At 37.3% G+C, this 17,708-nt stretch overlaps 1 protein-coding gene across 8 annotated transcripts in view; it reads right to left on the reverse strand.

Annotated features, from left to right (window-relative positions):
* ARID4B (AT-rich interaction domain 4B) overlaps window positions 1-17,708 on the reverse strand; it is an 84,525-nt gene that overhangs the window by 13,183 nt on the left and 53,634 nt on the right. For 7 of the 8 annotated variants that reach the window (XM_057407070.1, XM_057407073.1, XM_057407071.1 and 4 more), the window contains 3 exons: window positions 17,395-17,662; window positions 16,202-16,374; window positions 6,471-6,719 (listed from right to left, as the gene is read on the reverse strand). In XM_057407070.1, coding sequence (XP_057263053.1) covers window positions 6,471-6,719; window positions 16,202-16,374; window positions 17,395-17,662 — 690 coding nt within the window. The remainder of the gene's footprint in view (window positions 1-6,470; window positions 6,720-16,201; window positions 16,375-17,394; window positions 17,663-17,708) is intronic. The other variant, XM_057407072.1, reaches the window with a different exon arrangement.

Genomic DNA, 17,708 nt, shown 5'->3' on the forward strand with positions numbered 1-17,708 from the left:
TTTTTTTTTTTTTACACTGATGGGTAAGAGTAAAGGCTGGTATTCTAGTTGGCACTGACCAGCAGGAAATCCATGTAAACAGGTAAAATGAATTAGCAGAATGATAATTCTATATGGATGTCCAACAGGCATACTTTATATATACATACTGTAAAAGCCATAATAATAAAATAGACTATTACAACTACATGAAATGGGACCACTTAACAAAAATAAACTCTTTTGAGCCCAAGTGTCTGTGAAGTGGTATCTGGAGTGACTAACACAAGTCACTAACTTAACACTAACACTTTTCAGTTTGTTTTCAGTTAAAGGATTCCATTTTCTATCAGAATGATACGAGACATAAACATATGAAACAACACCAAGATATTAGCAGGTGTCTTATTATCTAAAACTGAACATGTTAAATACAAATCCAAGACCAGAGAAGTATATTCTTAATAAGAATATACTGTAACTATGGTACTGTACTTGCCAGTTTCATTGTGTATTTCTGAAAAACCTCCAGAATCAAGTACATTATTCCACACCCCCCCCCCCCCCCCAATAAGCATAACCTGCTGTCCTGCTTCAACTGTGAATTCAAGAACTGGCTAAGAAATAGGTCAGTTAAAAATCAGTATGTATTAACTTTTGCCTAAATGTACAGTCACACAAATTCTGATCCTCCTAGGTAAACATGGAAACAAAGGGGAAGAAACCAACTTAAAAACACAAAACCAACACAAAGGACAAACAAAAACCCCAACACACACATACACATAAAACAACAAAAAAACCCAAACAAAAAAAAAAACACCCCAACCCCTGAAAGACCCCCAAAACAAAATCAATCAAAACACCCAAACCCCACACACCCAGAGGACTAGTACAAGATGGGGCCAAGCAAGGTGCACTCATGACCCTGTTGGCTTTCCAGCTGAGCTTACTTGACCATCATTTTGATATATAATATTCCTGATACAATCCCAATTCAGCTTCTTTGCAACTACTGCCAATTATATTCACAATACTAACATATATGTTCAAAAGAATTAGAGAAAAACTTGCAAGTTTCCAACTTGTTTTCCTGTACACTCTGAAGTAAGATCTATGCAAGGGATTACGGAAGCTAAATACTTTATTTTACTAACTTTAATTTCTTGTAATACCGTGAAACATAAAGTAGCAGTAGTCTCTGAAAAAATAGCTTTCCAAAATGGTTTCCTGGGCTTTTTCCCCTTCCATTGTGACAGAAAAATAAAGTCATAATACCCAGCAGCAGAATACACAAGCTACAACATACCAAGATTACCTATACTGCTGCAGATACAGCTGTAATCATACTATGTCACCAGGTGGAATGCAGGTGAACAGGCTCAGATTTCTCTTCAAAATTGAAATACAGCTTTGCAAAGTACCCTCCAGTATGGGAAAATCCTATATTCTGTGAGACTCTGGGAAACCCTATTTGAAGTAATCTTTCTTCAAGTCAAAGATGTGCTTTCCAGAAGGAATACCACTAAGACTGCCACATGGACTTTGTAACCTACATAAATGTACGAGTATTTTATTAGGTCTAAAGGCATGCAGGAAAACAGCACTGGAACTGGACAAATACACAGTGAAAACCAATTTCCCGACAGTGTCCTTTCTGCCTCAACCATGTTGCTATAATACAGAATTTGTGTTAAGTCATTCTATTCATTGCTAATAAGAAAACAATCTATGCAAAGTTTATGCAATGCACATACTGTCTGTGATTCAAGGGGGAACAGCTGATAAACATGGGGGCATACTGAAGTGAAGGAGAGAGGAAGTGAAGAATCTTAAAGAGAACAGCTGTAGATATCACAGGTCTTAAATGCTTCTGCAGTGGTCAACTCCTCAAGAAGCACAAAAATTGAAAACCTGTGTGTGAGCCACAATTCCTTGCTGCAGCACATTTTGCTTTACTCCTGCAGTCATGTCTGACTGCACTTGGAACAGCAGTCAGACCCTGCAAGGAGGCCTAGCATTACAGAAATCTTGAATCTTCTCTTGGAATCAGATGCCCACCCTTCACACATTTGCATGGCACAGCTTCTTTCACTATCTGCATATCAGATGCATATGGTTTGCCAAAACCTGTGACAACTGGACCCCAGGCTGAAACAGACCTTGCAAAAGGCATATATCCCAAGCCACAGCTGAAACTTGACCCTAAGTTACATTCTTCTCTACTGCAAGACAGAGAAGCACCCTGAAAGCTGTACAGTGTATCAGATGCAAAGCTGCATCTAAACAGTGTTCATGACTCAGACTAGAGCCTTTCTTCACAGAACTTACTAGAAGAGGAAAACTTACTTCATTGCTATTTTTGCTTTAGACAGCCTGTTCACAAACCAGAAGAAAATAAAAAACATTATGAATTAATTTCTTCAGTTCCCATTGCAAGAAGTATGTGCTTCCACCACAAGGCCTTGGTCATTTTACTGCAGTGCTGTCTTCTACGCTTGCTCACATCGGCTCCCTAAAGCGAGCTGCTGGGCAAGGCGAGGAAGGATGGAAGATGTGGAGGTGTTCCCAAAAGAGTATGCACAGACTTGTTTGAGAAGCAAGAGGAGTGATTTAATATGAAATTATAATTTACTTGTTTTTCTAAATAAGGTTTCATGTGAAAACCTGGAATACTTTCAGAAGAAACATCACCTTTGTCTTACCAAAATGAAGACAAAGATGAGCCAGTAAGGAGAGAGGCTTTTCTGCCTTACTGGTTAAAATGAATACCTCCCAGAAATGTGGGTTTGAATGGGAAGGAAGGAAGGAAAAGAGGAAGAATTAAATTAGTAGCTATAAAGCAGAATATATAATTGGCAGTTTGCATAAGAGTTATGTCCTGATTCTATTACATCCACATGTACTGACTGCAGGCTAAAATAAACCACAACATAGTATCAGAGATTGCATGGTCAATCCTCCACAGAAGTACTAGAAGGGAAACAAGGAAGAAAGCGTACTTTTCAAGCCTCTAGATTTATACTAGCAAAGTTACCAATTTCTTAGGAAGATAAGCAACCTCAAGGAACCAGCAAGCCTTGGCAAATTCACGGAAGAGTTTGAGTATACTGACTGTATCTGCTAACATGGACAAATCAAATGTTTTCTTTTGCTGTGATCAAAGAAAACAGATTTAGTCTTATAACCAAATACTGGAATATTAGATGACGACTCTGATTTTTTCATTAATTTTCCCTTCTATGATATGCACTACTCTGAAGAACCTGAAATTTGGCTACATGCTCCTTTAATTTCAGTGGTTTACTATTACATACAAATTTTGTACATTGTTAATGCTTTAACAAACCAAGACAGCAATTAGCACTTTCTTTTCTTTCCTTCAGAAATCTGAGTGTAAATGTTGAAAATAATAAGCCTTAGTTTTAAACACTTGAAACATTCAAGAATAATATGTCTTGTCATACTGTACCATAAGACACAGAGCTAAACCAACCAAAACTCTTTTTGAATATGCACCCTCTGTCTTTAATTACTGGGAACATACTGCAGAAAAAAAATCACCTCAAGCACTTACACAATGAGCTTTTCTTTGCACTGGCAGCTGAAAATTAAAATTATGACACAAAGAACTGGCACTCTAGGCCCCAGGCTAGTTTTAGTTCCATATAAAGCATACCTAATTCAGAATGTGACTGGCCTGTTAGAAGAAATACAGTTTTTCTCATAAGCTTTTTCTGGTTAACGTGTGGCAATGTAAGAAGTTCTCTCTAACAGGATAGAGATGTTTACCACTCCTTTTTACTACAAGTCAGGCTCCCCTGAACAGTACAGTTCTTCAGCTTTACCAGAGACACGTATCACCTGAATCTCAGGAGCCAAGAACTAGATTCTCTAGCATAAAGTAGTGCAGCTGTCCAATGCTGTTAAGCTATATTCAATTTCTGTATTTTCTAGTTACTATATTGTTTGGGATGGGGTGGTGGGGGGAAGAGAGTTCGACAGTAGTCAGTATCACCGGTTCCAGAGCATTTAAAGAAAACTAAGGAAGATGAATACCAAGTTTACCAAATTCCATTCCAAGTACCCCGAACTATGTGCACACACACACACACACACACACACGCGTGCGCACACACACACTTATGCTGAATCCCAGACCAATGCTGAAATTACCTTGTGATAGAAACATCAATGGTTATTTAAGATTCCTGCTCAGACATACAGGTTTAAAGAATAAGGCATTAAATGGCATACTGACTGAAAGGGGGAAAGGGGAACATCAACTTTGAGGGGTAGGAGAATGACAGAATTAAAAAATATCCTGGCTGATTAGAAAATTCTAGTTTGGCATATCCCATGACCTAATGTCACAGCGCTTGTCCCTGCTAAACACTAAAAGTAAGCTACAATGAATAAGGAGAGGAGAGAATTGCTACCTATCCAAGTAAGGCAATTACTTTTCTGGTTGTGACTGACTAAAAGCCAAATCAAGTTATTACATTATACAAGATTTGTCTTCACAATACTAAAATATTAAAGTATTTACATGCTGCCTAAAGCTCAGGCTTACCTACTCTTACTGTCAAATCAAAAAGCCTAAGTGATTGTACTTGTATTAGAAAAATTAGCCACATTTAGCAGAATCCACACACAGTGCCACAGCTACATTTCAATCACTCCTATCTTTTTCAGTGAAGAATCCTACTCTCCCAGTCCCTTTCAGAGTGCTCTTTGGAAACATCAGGTAAGAATGTAAGTGCAAGTCCTGCTGCCAGAAAGACCAGATGAGTCCCCTCAACTCCCAAGTGCAAGTTCACTAAAAAATGCTTTTCTTATCAAATATATCCTAGTCACAGAAATGCCTCCGATACCAAAATGCAGAGTTCAAAAATCAGCATCTTGATTTCTCCTTTATGAACCAGGGTGCTGCAATCTCCAAGGTGAAGGCTCATTTTTGACTTCTGATTTCTTCAGATTTAAAGTAGTACCGTTGAAATAAAACTCTGATCTCAGCTCCTAATGTAATATTTACTCAAAAAGGAAAATAACTTCTCTGTTTACACGAATTCCAAAACAAGAGTTTAAAAGCAAGAAACCTCTTGGAATGGTAGACAGTGATCTTCAGCAAGTAGGATGCAAATTTCAGCAACTTATCCTCCTAAGAAAGTCATCCCCAATAATGACTGAAATATTAGTCATATTCCAAATCCCACCTTGAGCAGGCTACATCTCCCCTAGTATCTTGACTTTATAGCCCACTATGTTTGTAAATGTTGCCTGAAGACAGTTTATGTGGAAGATCATATTCCTGTAGATAATATACGTGTAGATCAAAAGATCAATATCAAACCCAGCAATATTGAGATGTTCTTCCTCAGCAGTGGCTTATGTGGTCCTGGAAATCACCTAGATGCAAAGAGGTGTATTCAAGGGAAGGAGAGAAGTATCGTGCTTCTGTAATTGTGACCTTTGCTAGCAGATCTTGCTAGCACTGAGTAAATGAGATTTGTCCTGCCGCCTTGGTCAGAGGTAGGATGGCGATCAAAGTCTAGATCACAGAAGAAGGTCACAAGAGCCTCAGATTTTCCAGAAGATGAAAAGCAAGTAAATAAAAGTAAAGTGTATTTGCCTCAGGCTTGGGTTTTGTTTGTTTTTTAAAGACCTATAAACACAGTAATAAAGTTTTAAAGATGACAGCTGAGGACAATGAGCAGATACATCGAAACAGGAAAATAGCAGCAGGCTTGATAATTGGCTTAAAAGCCGCTCAGAAGTTTTAGTTTACTGTTGTCAAAGTTGCTTCAAGTTTTAAATAGCAGAAAACATGGTCTGAAATGGCAAAAAATATATTTATAATTCAATATTTCTATTAATGCTGTATTAAAGACAATAAAAAGCACATACTCCTGCATACAGTAAGAAAAGCATAAGAAGCCATTAGGCTAAGACAATTTTTGTTTGGATGCTTGAGGCATCCACAGGCGAAGGAAGAGTGGGAAGGGGTGGAAACAGATTTGAATGAAATGCAATTATCTGCTGCACACTCATTTTCCACTAAGAATCTTGTACTTCTCTTGTTAAATACCATAAAGCTAGTGTACTCTGCTTCGCTGAGAAGAGTGTGTATACAGACTCAGCTAAGTGCACTGTTCAAATACTATGAGAGATAAAATTGGCTTAAGAGAGCCAGAGGAGGAAATTTGTGAAAGGGTAAGCTCTCACTTCTTGTATGGAGAGATCTAAAAATAAGATGGGGAATGAAGGATGCCTTCTTTGAACAAGTCATTTTAAGATGATCTGCTAAATAACTAAAGTACTGCATTTACATAGTGTTAAAAAGCTAATAGATCCATACAGTACAATGACCTTCACAGAACACCAATACTGAGAGTTTAGGACTCCAGATGTCTATTCATTTAGGTTTTAAAATACACAAGTGTATTTTAGAAGTAATTCAAGAAGCAATCACTAACTAAAACTCAAGTTACCTCACATTCCATCCACAGTAGTGCACCAAGTAAAGGACTTCTCCACCTTCGATGTCAGAATCTTTAATACTAGCTTCATACATTTTTTGATTTTTCCCTCTTCCATACCGCACTTGGACTTTCATGCCTGGTGGATAGCATTCAAACTCTTCTTCCTCATTGTTATTGTGGTCTTCCTCCTCCTCCTCCTCTTCTTCCTCCTCCTCTGCTTCTTCTTCATCTTCATCTTCTTCCTTATTCGTGTCATCTCTTGAAAGGTTTAAAAAATTGTAGAGTTAATATGAGATACTTCATAAGCTTTTTAGTTCCAAACCACATATATTGATAAATATTGCGGATGCAATAGAGACTGGGAACAGCAGGCTCCAAATATGTGAAACTGCACTACGGCTGAGTAATATCAGCAAAATAAGATACAGCAATACACACAAAATCCAGTGACTGCAAGATGCAAAAAATGACTGGATTAAAAGGAAGAAAAAAAAAATCCATCAAAATCTGTATGAGCAGAAGTTGTTCAAACTCATATTTCTATGATTTGTTCATGCAGTCCCTTTGTTTAAGTATTGGGGTGTTTTCAGTTCAAAATCATGCTTCTCAATATCAACATCCCCTAACCTCTGCCTCTCAACCTAAACATTTTACAAGTGCTTCTTGAAACTTGCTCCCCCAAAAGATCCTTGCTTTATTACAACAAATAGCTCTATCTCAACACCTTGAAGTGCCTGCTGTAAAGTCACATTTTAGGTGGAGAGGGGAGAAACAAAAAATTAAAAAAAAAAAAAAAAAAAAAAAGGCCTTATGCAAGATTATTTAGCAAATCAAGAAACCTGTGCTGATTTATGACCTTGTCACTCCTTGCCAATTATGCTAGAAGTCTTCTAACTATGAGTCAAAGTTGCATTTAGTTACTGTATAAGTACACGAGCAGGTGTTCACAGGTTCCAGAAGCTAATTTTGAATGCATTTTTTTGATATTTGGATGCACTTTCAACAGTACTAAGAACCCACAAATCTTGCTAGTCTCAACCAATGGCAGCTAAGGGCTGCTCAGTGTTCTCAAAATTAGCTCCAAAAAGCTTAGGGTAGACTACGTATGTTAATGAGGGGAAAATATCTTTTAATAAGTTAAAAAATTTACATAGCTTTACAAAGCAATGTTATTGGCCCTCACACCATTCTAATCCCACACCCTGCAATGCAGAACATATTGGGGCCATTTACTAAATTCACAGTAACCATAGACCTGTGACATAGAACAGATGTGTACATATATTATAGACTGGGTATGAAAAAGATAAGCAATGCTCCAAGCCTGATTCACACCAATATTTAACCTCACAAACATGGAAGTCTATATTAATAATCTAAATCTTTCCATGAAATCTTCAGTAAAACACACTCAGATACACCAAACTACTTTCTCTCACAGAAAAAAGAATCAAACAGCACTTTGGTTCTTCAAATGCTTCTTTGTAGAAGTAAAACTGCACTATTATCATCTAATTAGCTGGCAAAAGAAATCAGAACAATACACTAAATTCAACTGCAGCATAATCATATTGATTTCATGAAATTACTTCAGAATGTTGCTATACATATACACACAAATGCATAAAGCCATACATATGTGCATACACCATTAGACAAATGCTAAGAATTCACTTTGTTGGTGTATTAAATAGACCAATTCAGAAGATAGTATCTATTCATGTATATATGGCATGGACTAAACAGTTTTGTTCTGGAAGGCCAAGATTTTTATTTCAGCAGGCTACTTTGCTAGTGAAGCTAAAACCATCAGTTAAAAATACAACATAAATGAATGAGCTCTGAAAGCTCACTTCATCTCCACTACACATCATATGGCAAAACTCACTTCCCAAAGAAATCATAAATACAACTCTTCAAAGACTCAGACGAAAAACCGTGAAGAGAATTCCACAGCTAATGACAGAAAGCACCAAACAGTAATTTATATGCCTTTATATTATACTCTCTGCTGTACTAAAGCAAAACTTCTTAGTTTCATCTTAACAGTTATTATCATATAAAACCTAAAAAAGCTTGGCATCAGGAGCAGAGCCAGTGCCCAGAACAGAAGGACAATGTTTGAATGATGTCTAGAAAGAAAAGCATGCCTGTGAGAGAGATTCAGGATTTTCCAGACACTGGCAATTATGAAGTTTCTCTCACTTTAATCACCCTATGGCTTTTTAGGTGTCCCAAGAGATACTCTACAAAGATTCCATGAAAATACCAGAATTTCTCTGGAAGAGAGATATGAGAAACCCTCATTGTGAGGTTGAGTAATGTGGATGGTCAAGTAGGTGTGACGAGCAGACTGTACGCAGGTGAAGGGAACGTCAGAAATGAAAAGCAAAATGGAAGCTGAAATGGTTACAATTAAAAAGTGTTCTAAGGAATAACTTGGTTAGTGATTATAATCTGGAGATTTTAGGAAACCAAACAAAAGCAAAGAACATTGATCATGAATCAGTGTACTCATACAGCTCGTGGAAAAAGAAGGTAAAACCAAAACATATTCCAGTGGTTGCAAGAAAGAGACTGGTTTATGAGGCCATAAAAAGCTCAAACCTGGCAGTGCAGATGAAGGAGAAGCCACAACTGCCACGAAACAGAGGTCTGTAAGAGAAAATCATGATTGCAGCCATCCAGCATGCACAATCATAACCCCACTTGTCTACGTATATATGCTTAAGAATACTGGATTCCCTTTCATGCTGTTTAGCCTAAAGCCCATTTTGAGGGGAAGGGAAAAAGTACCCCAAAACCACATCTCCTGGCAGCAGACAACAATCATCAACTCAAAACCAGTACTAAGCAATACTTCCCACAAAGCTGCAACAATATGAACAACCCATGCAGCAGCTGATAAAACAAGGCAGCAGCAGATGTGTGTGCACGCTGTACAAGAGACACAGCAATACAACTGTAACTGTGTTCCAGAAACCAAAGTACCACCAGAAAGCTTATCAGGAGGACTCTAAAGCATTACCATTTACAACCGCAGACTAAAGAATACCTTCACCCCATCTCTCATGTAATGGGAATATAAGACTTCAGAAGCAGAAAATTAATGAATTAAAATGTAAAAATATTTGTTAATAAATTAAAACCATTAAAACATTTATATTACACAAATATTGCTTAATTGTTAGTTCCAAAGGACATTGTGAAATCATTAAAAGGCTATAAATACACATATGGCAGATCATTCTCAGTCCATATAAAGATTTAACACCACAAGCCCATAATAAGGGTGTCTCAACAGATAAGCATTGTTAATAGATGAAACAACACATGCTATTACACCAGTAAAGGAACTGCAGCATCATGCAACTGTCTTTCAACCCACAACGTCTGGCACAAAACACAGTGTTGTCACAAAGCCTGGGTGAAATCTAAGAGACAGTGTGTGATTTGGAGCATTAGAGCTGCCTCCCAGGATCCCTGCCTTGCAGCAAACCCAACCCCACTCCAATACACTTCTCCTCACACACCATGCTGGCATACACAGCAGGTAAGAGAGCAAATGCAAGATAATTTTTTCAGGGGTTATTCTAAAACTTGAGGCACAAGATTATTTCAATTATTGGTTCAATTAAGTCATTACAGTTAATTGAAGAACTAGCAGAAATAAACTCCAGTGTAACTGGCACTCAAGTTTAGCAATTAGCTTCTATTTTTGTTTCCCTCCTCCTTCTTTCCCTTCTTATCCTAAAGCATTATTTAACCTCTACTTCACATAATTCAGAGCTGGCAGATGTCAAATCCCCTTCATACTCTGACTTTCTTAAGCACAGCTGTATTAAGATGCCATTAAGTTTTAAGGCAGAGAGACATTAAGAACTGTACTTATGCCATGATACTAGAATCTTATCTTTAAGTAAACAAAATACAAAACCCCCCAAATTCACCAGCACTTGTCTTCCCTCTGAAGTTGCAAAGAAAACCTAAAAATAAAAGCTCCAAGGATTTCTGTCTACACACACAGGAAATCTGAATAAATGCACATTTATGGTCTATCATACTGAGAGAAGGCGAAAGGCATTAACCTGATTTGAGTCACATCTGAGAGTAGTACAGTACACTTGAACCATGCAAGCACAAAACGCTAACGAGTGTTTTCCTCTGCTGCTATGGAGGAGACAAATGGAAGGACCTCAAGTTATTGCTTCTAATCATTCAGCCAAAGCTTTGAGTATTTCTGAAACATTCCTCAAACAGATAATGGATGGTTCAGAAGTCTGGCTGGGGAGGACAGCACTTTCCATTTTTATGGCACTGGTTCACACTCAGCTTGAAAACATCTAGTATTTGATGAATGTCTGAGGTTCACTCAGGCACGTAAGTCCCAGTGACGGCTACCACAGTTAATAGCCTCTGTAGTGGCCGTAAGTTATGTAAAATGTGATGACAGAACCACTTTTTCCACATCAAAGACACCTCCCTTCCATTCAACGTCATGCACACACAGGACTGGTACACTTTACATCGCCACTCTACACTTTATTGTTGTGTCATTAGAAGTTTATCACTGTATTAAAAGCAATCCTTATGCAGATGTATGTAACATACATATGTATGATGTATATTCTATGTAAGGAAAAATGAAATCAATCAGACTGTGTGAAAACATGACTATACAAAATGTCCTCCCCAATATAAAGGCAGCTGGAATACTTAAAAAGAACACAGATCAAATAAATGCATAGGAATATGCTCCTACAAATGAAACTACCAGGTACATCTCTCAAAGTTTGGGGTTTTTTTTTGCATACACACCAACAGTCTCAGATTCAGAGCAGATGTTCACACCACATGTGCAGTAAGTATGACACATTTCTCTCCCTTGTCCCAATCTAATCAAGTCCATATAAATCTATCATACTGGAGAAAGCTATCTCAAGATACATTTCTCAACACTAATCCTGAAGCTAGAAGATATGCCTTCTGTAACAAATCTCCTTCACTCCAATACATTTTAACCTTCCTGCTACCAGTTTAGATTCACCACCAGAAAGCTTTGATATGTCATTTTAACAGATAAGGAACTGAAGAAAACATTGCCTCTAACAATCTGTTATCTCCCATATGTGAAATGGAGCTGCTCTTACATAATCCTGTTGTAAATTGCTTTCATAAAATCCCCAACAAGTATTCCCAGAAAATTTAACTCTTCTACAAATAGAAGCCATCACCAGCACAGGCACAGCAGGTAGTCACCCTAACCTGCAAGTGTAATAATCCCTAGTAAAACCCTTCATGTAAAACAATGCCCATCTTAACCTAGTTCTCAGCTGCTGCTTTTATTATCCCTACTTCCCTCCTACTGCTTAAAGGAGGGGAAATGCTATTACTGCATGTAACAATGTGTATAACAGCTCTAAGATTAAGGTTCTTCCCTTGCACGTGAATTAATGCTTTAACTTCATTCAAGATTATTAGCCAAAGAGGCTTAACGTTTTCTCCTTCTGATAATGTCAAAATATGACAGCACCAACTCCCAGAAAACCATACCATGAAGGCCTTAACCAGCCGTACAAGACAATCAAAAATATTCAGGTTTCTAAAGTATTGTTTAAGAACATTTGTTCATTAATTCCTTGGAGGATGTAATTAAGCAATCTTTTTTCTCCCCTTGAAAACTAGAAGGAAAAAGAAAGAAACCCAAGAAGTTTCATAAGACCAAGAAAACTATCTGTGACTACTGAAAATGACAGCCCGGTGATAAAGGACAGGGAAAGGATCCACAGAAGGCAGCTTCTCCTGATGTCAAGGTTAAGGCAGCACCTCAGCCAAAATAAGGAAAAGACAAGAAAAAAGCCTCCTGCAATTCTTCTGTACTTTAATTGGGATTACTCCAAAGAATTTTGCCTGCTTACCTCAAAAATCCAAGTTTCACCAAGATACAAGTCTGATGCAAATTCTTGTTGGAAAGCAGAAATTATCAGGATTCTGTACACTAATCTTTCAGCTTAGTATAAAATTCTTGGCAGTGGAGTGTCCCAGGTGCTTTACAGCAAAGTAAAAGATTTTCTTATCAACACTGGTTAACTAGCAATTCACCTACCCTTCAGTTCACAAACTATATCTACTATGAAATATTTAAAGACTTACTTTTCTTTTATTAGTGTGTATTAAAAAACTGCACGCCTTCTAAAAACTCCGCTAGGCTCCCGGCTTCAGTCTCTTGGGAACATATTCAACCAGCTTCATTTTTCATTGCGTAGAAAAGCCACTCAGGTCTCAATTTGTTGGCTTTGACTCAAGTTTTTGAATAGTTACAACAGTTAACGTTAGATGCCACAAAGGAAAATAGCACCAACTATGCAGTACTGCATATGAAGACCATTACTTCCACAACATGAAGCTATCAGGAACTTTGAAATAAGTTTGATTTTAAAACTTCTGCTTTATTCACTAACAATAAATACTTTTCCCATATATTAAGGAAAAGGAAGAGTTTACAAACCCATTCTTTCTGAGACCTTTGCAAAAATGGCAGACCAATGAGAATACACATTCCTGGCCTTTGTGTTACTGTTTTTATGACTAAAAGCTGCAAAAAACTGTATACAGCACATGCATCTCCCACTAGCCACAGAAAAAAAAAACAAAACACCAAAAACAAAACTAAGAAAAACATGTAAAGAACACGGGCAAGCTCCCTTTGAATCTCTATTCTCAGTGTTCACAGATACAAGCAGGCAAGAAACAGGTGCTTGGTGTAATAAACAAAGAGAATCACATTCGGCCTTTCCTCCTCTTCATCATATTTGTAAAGTCTGTGCAGAAAGAACATAGGATTCAAGTGGCAGAAATCTCAAAGGGCTGAGAAACATGATACTGGACAGAGAAACAAAACCTGTGGAAAATAAACAACCTGGCTTCAAGTAGCACTTCCTGACATAGAGAAACTGGGAATTAGATCCAGTTTACCCAACAGAAATTCAGCAACAGGAAACCCAGAAGTTTTTTTGTCCTCATGGTTCTGGGTTTCTATACACAAATAAGCTACATGAAGATGCCCAAAGTCCTAGAGACATAAATTCAAACAGCAGACTCTGCAAGTCTGCCTTATATAGTATTAGATTTCATTTGTTTGGCTATTTGGTTAGGACTGTGAAAGACAAATGACCCACAGCTTAAAAAAAGGTTCCAGGAACACATTTTAAATTCACTGACAAAAATCCAGTCCACAGTGATCTATTTAGATTACATTTTGGGTAATTTCTTTGAGTGTGCGCTTATTCTTCCATCAACAAAAACATCAATTTTTCCGTTTTGCATTTCAGTTCAACTAAGAACTCAAATGACAGCATTTATCCCCTGTATAACTTTTGTCACTTCTAACCCATGAAGTTGGAGATAAAGGGAATGGAACATCCCCACCAGCAGAGCAGGCTCACAGAACCTCTTCATGTGTTTACAGTCTAAACACTAAAAGCATTGTTTAGCATTTAAGATGACAGTGACATTTTTAAAACCTTTTTAAAGCTGACACATTTTGTACTTCCTAGCAATCTCTGAGGGAAGAAGGGGAAAGCACTAATGGCACTGCTACAGTACTTACACAGACATACATACTTAAAATCAACTGCTACAAACGTCTCTTTTTTGCAAGTTTAAATTATTCCTTGAAACATACCCCAGTAATGACCACATTACCATCTACATATATTTTTTAGAGCTACGTTTTCTATCCTAAGCAACTCATTGTAATCTTTCATGAATCACAATAGCAAAATACTACTCGGAAGAGTTTTTACTGGATGAGTAAAGAGAAACAGAGGGAAAAGAACTCAATTACAGTCAGATGAATTGGGGAAAATTTAGAGGAAATAATATCGTCTACATTTGTTACGTTCATAAATAAAAAACCTAAAGAAAACTCGTAACATTTTTTTTTCATGTCCTAAATAACCCAAACAGACATGACTCAGGGTAGAACAAACAAAACACACAGAACAAATGACAAAAAAAAAAACAACCAACCAAAATAAGAAAGGATTACTGAAAAGCAAGTGCATCTTATAATTTTATGTACCATTTACTACAGGATGGTAAGTATTAAGTCACTCTACCTTCCTTGTGACCTTGTAATGTCACAAACTGATTCGCATTCAAATATACAATCTAGGGAACTTCAAAAACTGCTATTCTCTAAGTGCAAATTTTTCCATCTATTTATGTATCTTTTGAAAGCAGCATTGTAAACATTCATCTTTAATAGTTCTGAAAATCTAGCAAACCTGTCACAATCTAGCAAACCTGTCACAGTACAACTCATCTAGTTCACCTTAGAAATGGAAAATATAACCAATTCAAGCAATTGGTCTTTTAAAAAAAGAAAAGATTCACACAGGATACTAATGAAATCACACCCAGAGAAAAGGCTCCCAAACTGAGCTCAGGTAAACTTGATTTTTCTGTATGCCACATTCCTAAATTCCAGAAATTGCCAATGTAATCTCACTGAAAGTATTTAAGAAGACAAAAACATTTTGCAGAAAGATACTCCCAGCATTTGCTACATGGAAACCACAACCCTTAATAAAGTAAAAGGAACCATTACCAATGAATCAGAAATTAATAAACTGAACTATATACCATTTTCCTACAACTCTTAATGGGCCAGAAAAAGCACTAAGAATTAATGATATTTAGACAGAAGATAAAGATAGCTGATTTACTGAATAGCAAAGATTGCTGAAATGAATAAGGGAATTAGTGGCCAGGCAACAGCTGGTATCAAGTACAAAAAAATCCATCCCTGATATACAGATTGTGGTGAAAGTATAAGGAGGTGTGTTATCTGCTTTCCCTCTAGTAATAGCTTCTCCCTTAAGCATCTGTTATTGGGTTTGGTTGAAGACAAGATACTGTATTAAAAGAGACCTCTGGTGTGACCTGTAACAGCCATTTCTGTGTTCTTGTCAGCTGAAATCATACATATGCATCTTATAATAGTTAGGGTTGGAAAGGACCTTAAGGGGGGTCCTAACTGCCAGAATGTAAGTTGTTAAACACACTGTCTACATCCGGTTTTAAAAACTTTGTACTCAAAAACACTGGTGGGATTTTTTTGCACTGAAATAGGAGAACGTCTCCATTTCATAATGAAAATCAGAGATCACCTGTACATATCCACTGATTACATAGACCTGAGCATCCCTATTACTTCAGTCACCCACTTCCAAAACTCCTGTGTGAAGGACTATACAAGAGACTCCTGCCATTATCATGCCTACTCAAAGGTAAAGCTGTTACTGAGCAATGCAAGGTAGCTCCATCTTTTACTATGTTCCATGTAACACACCACCATCCAACAACAAACTCTGGAAACTGCAAGTTTGTGATATATTTGTACAAAACTCAAGTAGACAAATGCTACTGGTAATGGCAGCAATATTTTTGTCTTAAATCAAATAGACACCTATGTTGTATCTGTTCTTTTCTCACTCGGCTTATAAATATTTAGGCCTGGACCCTGCAAAAATTTAAGCTGCCTGTTTTGTTTTTTTTTTAAATTAGATCCACAAACTTCAATGACCCTAACCATGACAAAGTTAGGAACACACAGGTCTCTAGAAGGTAAGAGTCTAACCCATGACAGAGATGTAATGTGAACTTGAAATCAGACAAGAGTAAAATTTAATGAATGCCTAGCAATGCCTTAGTTGATTTTAAACAGCATAACTTACCCTGATTTTTCTTTTTCTTCAGCATCTGCATTTACTGTGGGATTTTCCATTTCTTTAATCTTTTCTTCCTCTTTATCTTCTAATTTGGTTTCACCTTCAGTTTTGATTGCATTTAAGTCCTTTTCTTGATCAGGCTGAGTATACACAGAATCTGGCAAATTTTTTTTGTTCCCCTAAGATAATAAAACCTTTAGTTAACTTACAAGACGAAATAAAAATACAAAGGATTTAAGAAAAGGCAGATAAGACACACTGAAGCTATCTGAGCAAATAAAAAAAAAATCTAGTCTATAGGGTTCCTAAAATTACAGCACCTCGTTTTTCCTTAAAATATCAAGCAAAACATAACAGACTTCAAAGTTGCAGCCAGCATCCTAGCTCGTATTGTCACGACAACCTAGGCATGCTGCTCTTAGACCTGAACTGCAAAGCAATCCCCAAGATAAAACATATCACAGGGTATGTGCTCATTTAGGATGCAGAGATAATCAGTACTGGCACACCTGGTATCTACCCCCTAGTTCGTACCAACAGACAGATCAGGGCTGGCTGCCACTGTAACACAGAAGCATTACACTCGTGTTGCACACTGACTTCAGGAGCTACACTGCTTCCAGAGAAAAGTGCTACACCTGTACAGTGCTGTACATCAGCTTATTTCTCTGGACTTCCTTTGCTGAAACCACTGAGTCAATACTAGATTTTGGAAAGGTATAAACACTTGTCTCTCTGGACCACTGAACCACATTAGATCACTGCATACATCATATGGCCCAGATCTTTGTAGAGCTTCACTGGAGCAGAGGACTAAAAGCAAGATTTATGTGGGCTTAAAAACATGTCTAAATGCAAAATAGAAGTATCAGCACTGTAGTTAGCCATGAGCATGTATCACCCACATCAGGTTGAAGCTGCAAATTAGTCTCCATTTGACCTGGGAGGCCATCAAACAAATGGAATGTTGAAGCTGCTTCCTAACAAGTCAGACACTTTGACATCATGATCCCCTAAAACTGGCACCTATAGATAAATATGGCTCAAATGTGTTGTTCTGAATTAGGTTTACAGCACATTTTTGTCTTGTTTTAAATCCATTATGAAGATTTCAATCTTGACATGAATTCATGGTTATCAACACACCACCTGACACTTGTTTATAAACAGGATATAACGTGAACATTAAAATATTTTACCAGAACAGAGGGTTTATCATTTTCTTTACTTTCATTATCATTCTCAGCTAACTTTTTTTCTTCTTGTTGTACTATTGCTACTTCCTCCTGCTTGCGCTCCTCCTTATCCACTTTTATTTCTTTTACATCCTGCTCTGGTTCTTCACGCATCTTCAATTCTTTTTCTTTTTCACAGTCTTTACAAGGCTTGCTCGTGACTTTCTCTGGCAATGCCATTTGAAATTCAATGTTAGCTGATGTACAATACTCTTCAAAACCATAGAGATATCTAAAAGAAAAGAATTGCTTGCGATAAGCAAGTTTGTTTCAAGAAA

Source organism: Pezoporus wallicus, unplaced genomic scaffold, assembly GCF_028554395.1.
Source record: "Pezoporus wallicus isolate ANWC-B61680 ecotype Strahan unplaced genomic scaffold, APGP_CSIRO_Pwel_v1 scaffold_6362, whole genome shotgun sequence".
NCBI classification, from domain to species: Eukaryota; Metazoa; Chordata; class Aves; order Psittaciformes; family Psittacidae; genus Pezoporus; species Pezoporus wallicus.